At 44.5% G+C, this 14,405-nt stretch overlaps 1 protein-coding gene and 1 non-coding gene across 2 annotated transcripts; both read left to right on the forward strand.

Annotated features, from left to right (window-relative positions):
* Positions 1 to 1,829: 1,829 nt before the first annotated feature.
* Positions 1,830 to 1,938, forward strand: LOC143298389 (U6 spliceosomal RNA). Its single transcript, XR_013057381.1, has one exon. It is a non-coding gene; the product is annotated as a U6 spliceosomal RNA (small nuclear RNA).
* A 6,136-nt stretch (positions 1,939 to 8,074) lies between these two features.
* On the forward strand, positions 8,075 to 14,405 carry LOC143297937 (uncharacterized). Its single transcript, XM_076610547.1, has 5 exons — positions 8,075 to 8,229; positions 9,752 to 9,878; positions 10,588 to 10,827; positions 11,376 to 11,581; positions 13,213 to 14,405. The coding sequence occupies exons 2-5, from the start codon at positions 9,812 to 9,814 to the stop codon at positions 13,480 to 13,482; spliced, it is 783 nt and encodes a 260-aa protein (XP_076466662.1). The 5' UTR covers positions 8,075 to 8,229; positions 9,752 to 9,811; the 3' UTR covers positions 13,483 to 14,405.

A 14,405-nucleotide genomic window follows, 5' to 3' on the forward strand; every position in this document is an offset into this window, starting at 1 on the left:
CGAATGGGGGATAACCCACGCAGGCGATTTTTTTAATTTTTTAATTTTAATATTTTTTTTACCAGGGTCGTGTACAGGTCGGGAGAAGGGGGCGATGTGTTGCGTCCTGGTTTCATAGGAGTAAATTTTTGTGCTAGGCAAAAAGATACATTGACAGCGTGGAGTATGCGCAGGGTTGTATGCCTGTTGTGATGTTATATATGTTGCTATCAAAGGCTGGATCGATGAAGTGCCACGGGAAACCAAAGTTTTGTCGGATTTGGGTGCAGGACAAAATTAATTTCTATGAACTGTCAGCAGACATTTGCAGAACTCGAGAAAATATATGTAGACAGATTAGCAGCTATAGAGTTCATCCATCGTGCATATAGTCTTTTCCACATATGATCTATTTCAGCGAGTCTTAGTTCGGAGTAAAATCAAGTACTGAATGTCAGTACTATCGATTGATGGCAGGTTCTTCGGATCCGAGAGGATAATTACCTTGACGATGAGGCCCTAAAGATCGATTGTACCATGTGCATATTGCATACCCATTTTCAATATGCACAAGCCTGTCACCACTGGCAAGAATGACGCCAGCTGAACCGACTGAACTGATAACTGTAAATTTTGCTTTTCATTATACCCGTAGCTGATGTAACACCTTTAAGTCAGGAAAAGGGGGGAAAAGAGAAAACCAAAACTACGAAACGTGGGCGAAAGTCATAGGATGATGACGGACCCGGCAAAAAAAAAAAAAGGATTCCCCCAAACCAGCAGAATCTAGGACCGAACATAGCTCTAGATCTATTTTATAAGCTTTTATCTCTTCTTCTTCTTTCCCTTGACTACCGCCTTCATCCTTGTGAAGATTCTGTAGACTATAACTTTATAAGGGGGGGAGGGGGGGGGGGGGGGGGGGGGGGTTGCGTGTTTTTGAGGTTTTGAGTGGAAATAAGTTGGTGTTTCAAGTTAAAACAATTAGAGGCGTGTGCAACAATTCATAGTCATTTCTGTGATATTTTCTATGTTGATAGATGTCAGCTAGGTATTCATATCATTCGTACAGATCACACGTAGAAGCAAATAATTTCTCATTCTAACATTACCCAGTCGTATTTCACTGTTTTGCTAGTAGCTTCTCCATACCATTACATTTCAAAGCTATATATATTTCAGAAAGGAGACATGTAAGTCAATTCCAATGATTTTCTTTAATCATTGGGCATGTATCTTAGTTATAACTGGTTGTCGATCATTTTCCAGTTAGAACCCATCAAAACCCAAAATAAATGGGACATAACACGACGATGAATTATGTCCCCTATTTTCCACTGTCGAGATGTAAGTTTCAGTCTCATTGCCATACTAACCTGTTTCCTAAAGGTTCTACGCGGCTTTGAAGCAGGAACTATTTTGTCTCCACATTCTTTTTCTGTCCAGTCCGAGTAGACTTGTCATTTATTACGTGAGAAGGCAACACTTCTGATTCTTTTGCTTGTGGGCGGGGCTTAAGGTAGCTTCCGGCTGCTGTCAGTGTCATGACGATAGCGATACGTTGTTGCAACGCATTATCGTTTGGTCATGACAAGTTCATTTTAAGTTATTTTCTCTGTACGCAGACTGACCAGTACTCATTATCAATACTGATTTGAGATCTATGACTCAGTTTGACTGAACAAAAAGCTCAAGAATATTTCAATGATGTATAACATCTATACTAGTATTAATACTGAAAAGAAAAGTCAACAGCGTTCAAGTTAACGAAATTATGATCTCTAACACCAAGAAAATGGAAGATGAGCCAAAATGTTGCATATATATTAAAGATTTGTAGTAGTTTAATCGTACTGCGATAGCAGTGCATTTGTTAAAAATTGGAACGATACAGAGAAGATTAGCATGGCTCACCTGCGCAAGGATGACACGCAAATTCGTGAAGCGTTCCTATTTTTTTAAAATTTTAAGTTCATAAAATTATGGTCGTCTTACCTCCAACTGAGCACATTCCAATACAAGTATTCGGAAAAATACTAGATGCTTCTTTTTCTTCTTCTTCTCAAGTTTTTTTCTCTCCAAATCATAGGCCTGCCATTATATATATGTGTGTGTATATATGTTCATTCTTTAGTTTAACGTCTTTTCGCTGTAATCAAGTAATATTAGACGATGCTAAAGCCGGCTGTTGGGGAGGGGGGAAAAGTCACTGTTCGCGTACTGTGTATATCAGACTCGGCCAAAACGGTACTGTACGACACACTGATCGACACGCAGCCTACCACTGATACAATTAAACCATATATACGTGGCTAAAATCACACAGCACACATACTAACAATCCCTTCACCCTACATCCACTGAATCTCTACACCACATGCCTCCACTGATTCAGTCTCTCTCGCCCACTGGCATCCACCACACCCGTACAACTTGACCTACTTTATGTCAACAACCAAAAAGCAGCATTCATCGAAATCACACGCTTAATCAAATGTGACAATCCTAGCTCATGATATAGGACCCCACGCCCCCACCCACCCTAAACCCCTTGGGAAAGGGCCCCCACCCATCCCCCACCACCCCGCACTCGATCCTGCCCACCCAAACCCCCAGGGTAGGGCTGCCCCCTTCCCACCCCGGGCCCACAACTCACTCCCAATCCACCCAATGCTCCTTGGTAGACCCCAACCTTTACTCCCACCGCCCCCTTCCCGCTCGCCCGTCCGCTTGAGCATTACAATCTGATACAAATCAACATTAATCTCAGTAAAACTGCAGCGTAGATGACAGCAGGGTTCTGGCTGTCTGAAAGTTAAATAGCACGCGCGCGCACTGACGCATAAACATGCAACACACACACAAACACGCATGCACTGACGAACACACGCACGCACACAGAGACACAGACAGGCAGACACAGAAACACACACACACACACACACGGTCGAACTGACCGTTGATAAAAAACAACAACAACAACACAATAAACAAACAAACAAGCAAACAAAACCCCACAAACCAACAACGGAAAATAGACTTCTGACTGACCTGAGGGAAGAACACACGACAATTATGCAGTTTTAAAGGTATTTTCTGTTGGAATAAGGGCAGTATAGCATATTTTCTGCTCCATACAAAACGATCGACGTTACATTGCCAGTTTACGAAGATCCGCGAGGTAATTTCCCATTTCAGTGGCTTTTAAACTCCCAAGGCTTTTTAATGGCAGTTTTCACGCAATTAGCAATTTCGTTAAAATAAGATGGACACCCGCAGGTTAGACATAATTAAGGAAAAAGCAAAAAACAAGAACAAACAACAAAGGTGACGACCCACATGAACTTCCGTGTGTAGTCAAAGGTATTCTTTCCGTCAATTCTGTCGACGTCCAGACAATCGAGATGACTTGACATAAAAAGAAACTGGGAGATTTTTAAATCTATATTTAAGTAATCGTTTATTTTCAGATATGAAATTGAAATGCAAGCACAAATTGTTTAGTTTATAATTCAGTGGATTTTCCTGCCCCCCCCCCCCCCCCCCCCCCTTTTTTTTTTTTTTCTCTCTGTCAGTTGGAAATAGCCCAAGGGTGAATTTTATTGGGCACTGAGTGTAGCCTACTTTGAAATACGAAATGCGATGCTGTTAATTGTTGATGCTGAAAATTATTATAGATTCTACTGAGTAGTTGTCAGTACTATCGTTGTTTGTAGTAGTTGCACGTCAGCAGTAGTAGTAGAAGTAATAAGTCTGAATCATCAGTCATTATCTCTCTCTCTCTCTGGGGATTGGGGATGAAGCCGGAGGCGGCAGGCACTGATGTTCTTCCACTGACAGGACGTACGTCTGGAAGACATAACATAAAATTAATCAATAGATAATGTATACCGACTCACGATAATAGGATCGTGGAACGGTCACCAGTGAATGATGAGTTTGAGATGCGTTCACACGCACACAGAGACACAGACAACACACACAGACACACGCACGCACGCACGCACGCACACACGCACACACACACACACTTCTTTACCTAAGACAGTCATCAAACTGTCACCTGTGGAGGAGGTAGTTGCAGGCAAAAAACATACAGTCAAACGCGGCACAGACGTACAGTCAATCAATATTTATATATAATTGGTCAACAGTCAATGTTGGATTGTGTTCTCCGCACACGCAAAGCGCTCAGTGTTGAAAGCATCACTCTGACTTCGGTGCAAAAGGCCTAGCTGTGTGTGTGTGTGTGTGTGTGTGTGTGTGTGTGTGCATTGTTATCAACAAGCATTCTGACGCGCTCACTCCTCTCGCCTTGTGTGTGTGTGTGTGTGTGTGTGTGTGTGTGCGTGTGTGCGTGCGTGTGTGTGTGTGTGTGTGTGTGTGTGCGTGTGAGCGCGCGCGCGCGCGCGCGTGTGTGTCAGTGTGTGCATGTGCGTGTGTGTTTGTGTGTCTGCGTGCGTGTGCGAGCGCGCGCGCATGCGCTTGCAGGTCAACTGAGGCCCATTTTTATTTTAATTTATAAAAACAACATTTTTTGTGGTTGTTTTTTATCAACTCAAACACAGATGTTTAGTGTACTGATTTCATTTAACCGAATCTAATTTGATTTCATTTGATCTAAATTAGGCCTGGCCAGCTCGTTGATCAGTCATCTGTACCTCCCCTCCTGTGCACGCGCAGAGGCGAATTCTAATAATGCATCGAAGATTCCGCGGTCCATCACAGGCGGAACGAAGTTTTATACCTTATTTATTTGAAGATTTCGGCATTGACGCTGATGGACAGTTGACAGAGAACCGCCGCGGCTCACACAACACTGGATACAACAGCAGCACACACCAAGTCATCCACTCCCATCACACCCCCTACCCCCGACACTCACACGCCCCCCTCACACACTCACACACACCCACCCCCCCCACTGACACAGTCAAATGTTTGAATACGACCCTGCACAACCACTACTTGCATAATTCATGTACGAATGCTTCAAAATACACCCTATATACGTTGATACTCGAATGTATAATACTCAAGTTTGGTTGGTTTATATACATTTCATGAAAAATAAATAAAATTCTGTTTCTGAGTCTGAGTTTGAGTTTGAGTCTCTCTCTCTCTCTCTCTCTCTCTCTCTCACACACACACACACACACACACACACACACACACACACACACACACACACACACACACACACACACACACACACACACGCACACACACACACACGCACGCATCCTTCTCTGGATCTATAATTATGATGATGATCCTGATAATCTTACTCATCATAATCATAGATTCACTATCGTCATTTCTTAGTTAACATTGTTTGCTCTGTATATAGACTGGCCACAGAATTGTGTCATGAGTGTCGGCACAATTTGTCGCCGGCGACGATAAATCAAATGCCGCAACTCGGCTGGTTCTCCCTTCAGGTATACCCTTGCAATAATCTTGCAACTGGGAGACTTGATTTCACAGGGCTGACAACATTCACAGGGGTATCGATGTCGCTGATTATCCGCCTGCAACGGGCTTTATTCCATACTCCTCACACTTTGACAGATGTCGAAGAAAGAAAGAGATAGATTGAGAGGCCGAAGGAATCGGGTGGGGGCGGGGAGAGAGAGACAGAGAGAGAGAGAGACAGAGAGAGAGAGAGAGAGAGAGAGAGAGAGAGAGAGAGAGGGAGAGAGTGTGTGTGTATGTGAGAGAGAGTGAGAGAGAGGGATAGAGAGAGATAGAGAGGTGCGGAGAGAGAGAGAGAGAGAGAGAGAGAGAGAGAGACAGAGACAGAGACAGAGAGAGACAGAGAGAGAGAGAAAGGATTGGGGAGAGACAGAGAGGATGTGGAGAGAGAGAGAGAGAGAGAGAGAGAGAGAGAGAGAGAGACAGACAGACAGACAGACAGACAGACAGACAGACAGACAGATCTGTCCTTTCTTTTCTTCTTCTTGTCTTTACTACACAGTTGTTTTTCTTTCCTTTGATAATTCTTTTGTTTGCTCAATGTCTCATTTTCCTACCGTTTAATTAATTGCTTGTTTCCCCCCATCAAACCAGCCTGGTGATTTTCAGAATACGGGGGGAAATGAGTTCAGTGACTGAATCCCAAGCACAGAAAGGCTGAAGATCTGCTGTCTGATAATACTCCAGATTCTGTCTTTGATCCCATGTCCTTCGCTGGCTATCAGTCGTGGGTCGTACACGACCCAGAAAGGTACAAAAACGCAAATATCTCAGCCAATTCTTAATATTTTTCTACGAAATTTCAGAAATGCTTCCTACACCTAAAAGGCCAACTTTTGCAAAAAAAAGAAAAAAAATCATTAATTAGTTAATGAGCAATTAAAGGTGGCGTTTTAACTACACACGGACGCTTGTGTGGGTCGTGTATGACCCATGCTTTTTAAAGAGGAAAAAACGTGGTCACCCCTCGAAAGCTCGTGTGAGTCATGCACGACCCATACTTTTTTAATAGTGATTTCAGAAGGTTTAATTTGCAATAAGTGAAGGAAAATAAAGAAGTTTTACTTTCAATAGCCTCACTACCCCACTACTCTCCCACTACCCCCCCCCCCCCCTCTGAGTCCCAGCCCCGTTCTTTCTCTCTCACTCTTTCTGTCTCTCTCTCTCTCTGTCTCTGTGTGCATAAGTAGGGTTTGTATGTATGTGCATGTGGTTATATGCGTTTGTGTGTGTGATCAGTTGTGTGTGCGTGTGTGTGAGTGTGTGTGTATGTGCGTGTGTGTGAGTGCGTGAGCATGTGTTTCTTCTGAGTGTATGTGTTTGTGTGAGTCTGTGTGTGCGCGTGCGAGCGCATGTGTGTGTAATCAGTTGTTACGATATGTTTTCCTTTTCTATATTTTATTATAAGCTTTGGAGGAATATACAGGTTTTTGTCTCTTTAAAAGGTATGGGTCGTGGACGACCCACATGAACATCCGTGCGTAGTCAAAAGCGACAGCCATCGAAGGATATATCATTCTTCAATACCAGTAACCTTTTACTTAGAAAACGACAAAATCTCTCTCTCTCTCTCTCTCTCTCTCTCTCTCTCTCTCTCTCTCTCTCTCTGTGTGCTCGCGCGCGCGCGTGCGTGCGTGTCAAGTGACACAACAATGAAGACTGATATATTAGATTGTATATCCGGTACATTTGTGTTCCTGTTTGCGTCGCAAACCCCCCCCCCCCCTCATTCCGGATATGTAGAGGTGTCACAGAAACAGACTGAGGGAGAGAAAGGGAGAGGGAGGAGTGGCCGATGCGGCTGGGGGGTGGGTGGTGGGAGGTGGGCCGGAGGAAGGGGTGGGGGGGGGGGGGGGGAGAAAAGGAGAGAGGGGGGAGAGAGAGAGGAAGGGGTGGGGGGCTGGGGGGGGAGGGGAGGGGAGGGTGAGGTGGGGGTGTGGGGGGAAGGAGCAGAACTCCGTGTATGGACGTCTTTGTGTTCCAAAAGAAAATGATAGAACATGAAGAATATGTCCTCGTATAAACGTGATTTTGACGGGCACAATCGCCAAATAGATACAGCGATGGAAGTTCAAACTGAGGGTCCTGGGGTTTGATAGTGGTATCAGCGCCTGGTGGAGATTTTTTCTTCTTCTATTTTCCCAGATAAAGATATGTGCAGACCTTAGCTGCTAGTGCCTAAATTTCCATTGTGTGTCTACACGTGCAAAATATAAAAATAATACGCTTTTGAAAGTCCGCGTTTCTTTCTGAATGTCAAGAACAGCGCAAATTATATCTGGAGAAAACTGTTTTTATTGATGAGTAGAACGACGCAAATAAAATTTTAGTACAAAACTAAATATACAGCAGTTAATGAACGGGAATGGAACAGAATAGAATTGCATACGACACAACACAGCAAGACACAGCAGAACACAACACAATACAACACAACACAACACGACGCAACACAACACAACACAACGCAGCGCAACGCAACACAACGCAACACACAGCGAGCTTTGTTGTTGTTATATCCAGTAAAACTTTTTGTGGCGTGTTCTGCACTCCTTTGCCACAACTCCGGAAAGGTGGGCGTGTCAGTGGCACCCCACGCACTGTCAGTCAACTCAGAACGTGTTGCAACACGTGGCACTTGCAGTGCAGTGTCACGCTTCAAACAGGATACGAACAGAAACTGACAAGCCTATAAAAATGTCTGTGGTCACACTTTTTAATCTGTGTCCCCCAGCATAGGAGCACTGGTTAACCACTACACTGCTCTTCAGCAAGGTTGGTTCTTTTACTAAGTAACTTTTTTTTTGTTGTTCGTGTGTGTGTGTGTGTGTGTGTGTGTGTGTGTGTGTGTGTGTGTGTGTGTGTGTGTGTGTGTTTATTTTTGCTAAATTTTCACCACAAAGTTGGAAAAGAACGTTTACTGGGTTTTTAGCTTTTGCGGACGCCTAGTTCTTATTTAGTTTCCCCATTAAAAAAACAACAACAAAAAACAGTCTGGCTGGGCGTTTACTTCATGTGTGAGAAGTTTCTAGTCATACTCGCGTTATCATTTGGATAACTCAGAGCTTGAGAGTTTAAATTCAACTGTATAACATTTGCTTCGCGGCATACTGTTGACCACTTCAGTTTCAGTTTCTCTGGGAAGTGTCACTGCGTTCGGACAAATCGATCCACATACGCTACCCCACATCTGCTAGGCGCTTAGTCAGGCCTTGAGTGCATATGTTTATATATATATATATATATATATATATATATATACATACATGTGTGTTGTGTGTGTGTGTGTGTGTGTGTGTGTGTGTGTGTGTGTGTGTGTGTGCCTATCAGAGTAGATTTCTTCGACTGAATTTCGCGAGAGAACATCTCTTTTGTTGCCGTGGGTTCCTTTTCAGTGCGCCAAGTGCGTCTCAAGGCCTGACTAAGCGCGTTGGGTTACGCTGCTGGTCAGGCATCTGCTTGGCAGATGTGGTGTAGCGTATATGGATTTGTCCGAAGGCAGTGACGCCTCCTTGAGCTACTGAAACTGAAACAAGTGCGTGCTGCACACGGGACCTCGGTTTATCGACTCATCCAAGTGAGCAGAAGCTCTGTTTGATGTTCCAGTCACATTTGATAGAAAGGGGGAGACGGTGAATCGAACCCAGACCCTCACTGACACTGTATCTCATTGGTTGATAACGTCTCAACCACTCCGCCACCTTCCTCCTGAATGTCTTGGGACAGACCCACGTTTTCTTCATAAATATTATATAGTTTCAAACAAAACGCTCGCTAATTAAACACCTGGTTATAATACATGGGCACTATGGCATCTCACGAATTCGATCCATTGTTTGTATCCAGATCTAAAATAAGAACTGCGTTGTAAACTTACACGATCGTAAATAGCAAAAGTGGATTATCATTATTAATTAAAAAAAAAAGGGGAATTTTTCTAAAGTGGAGGATAGCGTTTACAGGGTATTTTACCTTGTGCACACACCCATGGGAGTGTGGGGGTTGGGGTGTAGATGGGCGTTTAGAAAGTAGTTTACAGCAGTTAGTAATAGTAGCAGTAGGCTAATTATTGTTCTTGCTCTTGTAGTAGTCGATTTCAAGTTGACGTCTTTCCACTAAGTGATATTAGACGGGAAAAAAAAGGAGAGAGAGAGAGAGAGAGAGAGAGAGAGAGAGTAAACATACGCATGGCATGGGCATGCGAAGTTTCTTCTTTCTCGCTATATTATTATTATTATTATTATTATTATTATCATCAACATCATACAACATTCTAAAATTTCTCCTGTTTGTGCAGGCTATTTCACCGTTACCTCAACAGAAATTGAAGTCAGCGAAAGTTGGATTCACATCCGTGATGATGTCATTGTGTTTCCTTACAACGCTGGCTGTCATGTTTATGGGGGCTCATGGGCAGGCTGACGGTAAAATATTGTTGTGCTTTCATCTGAGCGTTCTGTTTGTTTGTCTTTCCGTCTGTGTGTATATCTTCCCGTAGGGTCTTTTTTTTTTTTTCTCCGGTGATTTCTGTGTTTATCAGTATGTGTGTGTGTGTGTGTGTGTGTGTGTGTGTGTGTGTGTGTGTGTGTTTCTTCTCGTCTGTCGCAGTCACTCATTGTCTATGTGTATCCCCCTTCTCAATCTGTCTGTGTTGTGTATCCATCTTTCTCCCCTTCTTTCTGTCTGTCTGTCTCTTTGTTTCTCTGTCTCTGTCTTTATGTCTTTGTCTCTGCCTCTCTGTCTCTGTTTCACTCTATGTCTCTCCTTCTCTCTCTCTTTCTGTCTCTATGTCTTTGTCTCTGCCTCTCTCTCTCTGTTCCTCTCTATGTCTCTCCTTCTCCCTGTCTTTCTTTCTGTCTCTCTATGCCTCGCTATAGTTATGTCTTTCTCTCTATCTCTTTCTCTGTCTGTCTGTTTCACTCAGTATGTCTCTCTCTTCTCTGTCTGTGTCTCCCTCTCTCTCGCCTTCCTCTCTCTCTCTCTCTCCATCTCTCCCCATTCTCTCTCTATTTCTTTCTCTTTCTCTCACTCTCGGCCTCTGTCTGTCTGTCTGTCTCCCTCTCTCTCTCAACATGATCAACAACAGGCAGTCACTGTACTGTGTGTTCACCACCCCCCCCCCCAAACCCCCAGGAGGCCTGTCCCCCGAACAACTCCAGGAGCGATGCCAGGCGAACAGCACGGCTGTCTTTGCCCACCCTGGGCAGTGCCAGCTGTACTACAACTGCAGCAATGACGCGCTGTCCCGACAGTCCTACTTCACCCAGTACCTGGAGGAGTGCCCCTACCCCACGCTCTTCTCCCCCGTGACGTCACGCTGCCAGGCCTTCCGTGACGTCACCTGTGGCGACCGTCTGGAGCTCGTGGATAAGTGTGAGTGTGTGTGTGTGTGGAGAGAGTGAGAGAGAGAGAGAGAGAGAGAGAGAGAGAGAGGGAGGGGAGGGACAGAGAGAGAGAGAGAGAGAGAGAGAGGGGAGGGACAGAGAGAGGGAGAGAGAGAGAGAGAGAGAGAGAGAGAGGGGAGGGACAGAGAGAGGGAGAGAGAGAGAGAGAGAGAGAGAGAGAGGGGAGGGACAGAGAGAGGGAGAGAGAGAGAGAGAGAGAGAGAGGGGAGGGACAGAGAGAGGGAGAGAGAGAGAGAGAGAGAGAGAGAGAGAGAGAGCCATAGGGGAGGGACAGAGAGAGAGAGAGAGAGAGCCATAGGGGAGGGACAGAGAGAGAGAGAGGGAGAGAGAGAGAGAGAGAGGGGAGGGACAGAGGGAGAGAGAGAGAGAGAGAGAGAGAGAGAGAGAGAGAGGCAGGGGTGGTATGAATACGGCTACGGATAATTTATTCATTATGCCACATCTCCTATGAAGGAGGTAAACGAAAAATATATGCTTCACTGATTTCTTTGAATAAACATGAACCTCCCCGTACAGGTGACTATCTCCTACACAAATGTGGGGTGCACCCTCGCTACTGCGGGACCCCATGTCACGTGCACAACCCGAGCTGCAAGGATCTGCCTGACGGGCGGAACGTCTACCAGTACAGGGAGTGGAGCCCTTATTTCGTCGTCTGTCAGTCCAACAGAACCGTGGATTCTGGACAATGTGCCAGAGACCTCAAACTGTCCATCGCTCGGGTGAGTTTGGATTGTTACAATGCTGATAATTAATGACAAATGATAATGTGCACTTATAATATAGCGCTTGATTCTGGACAGCGTTTCAGAGACACCCCAAAGTGTCCATTACTCAGGTGAGTTTGGTTTGTTACAATGTTGATAATTAATGACAAATGATAATGTGCACTTATAATATCGCGCTTGATTCTGGACAGCGTTTCAGAGACACCCCAAAGTGTCCATTGCTCAGGTGAGTTTGGATTGTTACAATGCTGATAATTAATGACAAATGATAATGTGCACTTAAAATAATATAGCGCTTGATTCTGGACAGCGTTTCAGAGACACCCCAAAGTGTCCATTGCTCAGGTGAGTTTGGTTTGTTACAATGCTGATAATTAATGACAAATGATAATGTGCACTTATAATATAATATAGCGCTTGATTCTGGACAGCGTTTCAGAGACACCCCAAAGTGTCCATTGCTCAGGTGAGTTTGGTTTGTTACAATGTTGATAATTAATGACAAATGATAATGTGCACTTATAATATAATATAGCGCTTGATTCTGGACAGCGTTTCAGAGACACCCCAAAGTGTCCATTGCTCAGGTGAGTTTGGTTTGTTACAATGTTGATGATTAATGATAAATGATAATGTGCACTTGTACAGCGCTTTGCCATGCGGTTCTGAGCGTATTGATAGGTAGGAGTAAGACACGGAAACATAACATTAAAAAGTGTCAAGATATAAACTCGCTGAAAAGGCTCTCTCTCTCTCTCTCTCTCTCTCTCTCTCTTATCTTTTAACGGCCTAAAATCACTTACGAAGTGCGCACCTCTCCCTCCTCCCACTGCCTCCATCTTCCCCCATTACCTCCCACACCCCCTCCCCACATACACGTACGCACACAGGTGGTCTGGGGGAGAAGGATTTTTTTGTTTTTTGTTTGCAATATTGTTCGAAATATTGTTTGAACACAAATGTTTTGATATAAGTTTTTGAAAGATTTAATGGTGGAAGACTGTCACAGAAAACAATTAGGGCCAATTAGGTGCAAATACTTGGAAACCATGTGTGTATCATTATCATTTTAATCATCATCATGCTGATGATGATGACGACGACGATGATGATGATGATGACGATGATGATGATGATTGTTGTTGTTGCTGCTGCTGCTGTTGTTGTTTTCAATGGAGCGTGTGCTCGCGTATCATGTAGACGCATGCACTGACAAACACAGAAACTGACACCTACACGCACGACACACACACACGCACACGCACACACACACACACACACACACACACGCAAATACACACACACCGCTGGAAAATATGTGTGTGTGTGTGTGTGTGTGTGTGTGTGTGTGTGTGTGTGTGTGTGTGTGTGTGTGTGTGTGTGTGTGTGTGTGTGCGCGCGCGCGTACGTGTGTGCGCGCTGGATGTGTGTGTGTGTGTGTGTGCGTACGCGCACACTGCTGCTGCTTTGTGTGTGTGTGTGTGTGTGTGCGCGCGCGGGCGCTGGTGTGTGTGTGTGTGTGTGTGTGTGCGCGCGCGCGGGCTCTGCTCTGTGTGTGTGTGTGTGTGTGTGTGTGTGTGTGTGTGTGTGTGTGTGTGTGTGTGTGTGTGTGTTTTCTTCCCCAGTTATTCCACTCCCAAAAACGCCGCTGTGTCACCGTGTACGAGATACCCCGAGAGCACAGCGGATATGGGCTGAACTGCGCCAACAAGACAGACGGCCTTCACGTTGACGACGCCACCCGCAGACCCGACGTGTACTTCCGGTGTCATGGCGGCGAGCTGATGGCCGTGGAGAGGTGTCAGAAAGGGACGTACTTCGATGAGCTTCGGCTCATCTGCTCCGCTCAACCCCTTTGGAACAGCATCATGATGAAGAAAAAAACCGTGAAATAAACACACATAGATAGAGCTATCCGAGAACGTGGCTTGCTTGCATTCATGAACGATCTTTGCAGTAGTACATGCTAAGTCTTGATTAGCGCCAAGAATTAATGTTCCACAAGTCTATGATGGAATTTCGCGTGGACTTTTGTAATAAAAGAAAAATTATATGATCGCAAAAGCGAATTTAGGCCCTTGTACAAACCAGTCCATGTTATTATCATTATCAAACTGTGCTGAGAATAAGATGGATTAAACGCCGCGTTCACAGTAACAATCAGAAATCCTATTGTGTTTCTTGTGTGTGTGTGTGTATGTGTGTGTGTGTGTGTGTGTGTGTGTGTGTGTGTGTGTGCGCACATCAATCAATCAATTTCTTTTCTCACGAAGTAGATGGCTTCTTACTTGGGATTATTACCGTATATATAGATTAAACAAACAAGGGTTGACTTAATAATAACCCATTGAACCTGCTACCCTTTTCATTTTTTCTTTTACCAAATGACTTCCCCATTCACATTTGAGAGCGAGCGACCGACCGAGAGAGAGAGAGAGAGAGGGAGGGATTTTATTGCAAAGTTCTTTTTATTTTGCTTTTTTTTTTTTTTAAATCATGGAAAGCATGCATAAGACTTAGAGGAAGGAGGTTCCTATCTGGTCTTCCGACCAGGAGAAGAGTGTACACAGGTTCGAATCCCAGGAATTCTCAGTCCCCTCCCTCAGTCCTCAACTAAACCTACCCCGTGTGCTGCTTTGCAAGTCAACCGGATAAGACAATAAGCTTGAGTTTTACGTGTGCTGCATGCACTTTGTGCACGTAAAGGAACACACGGCAAAAAAAAAAGAACTGTCCCTGGCATAGTTCTTTAGAAAAATTCAGTTTGATCGTAAAACAAATGCGCTTGCAGACAGAAAATAAAAACGAAGAAAAAGTG

The sequence above is a fragment of the Babylonia areolata genome, chromosome 23, assembly GCF_041734735.1.
Source record: "Babylonia areolata isolate BAREFJ2019XMU chromosome 23, ASM4173473v1, whole genome shotgun sequence".
NCBI lineage: Eukaryota > Metazoa > Mollusca > Gastropoda > Neogastropoda > Buccinidae > Babylonia > Babylonia areolata.

Excerpts from the sequence above, each read along its gene's own strand:
- LOC143297937 (XM_076610547.1), top strand. The coding sequence starts at position 9,812 with ATGATGTCATTGTGTTTCCTTACAACGCTGGCTGTCATGTTTATGGGG. Across the intron at positions 9,879-10,587 it reads GGCTCATGGGCAGGCTGACG|GAGGCCTGTCCCCCGAACAA; the intron begins GTAAAATATTGT and ends CCAAACCCCCAG. Across the intron at positions 11,582-13,212 it reads TCAAACTGTCCATCGCTCGG|TTATTCCACTCCCAAAAACG; the intron begins GTGAGTTTGGAT and ends TTTCTTCCCCAG.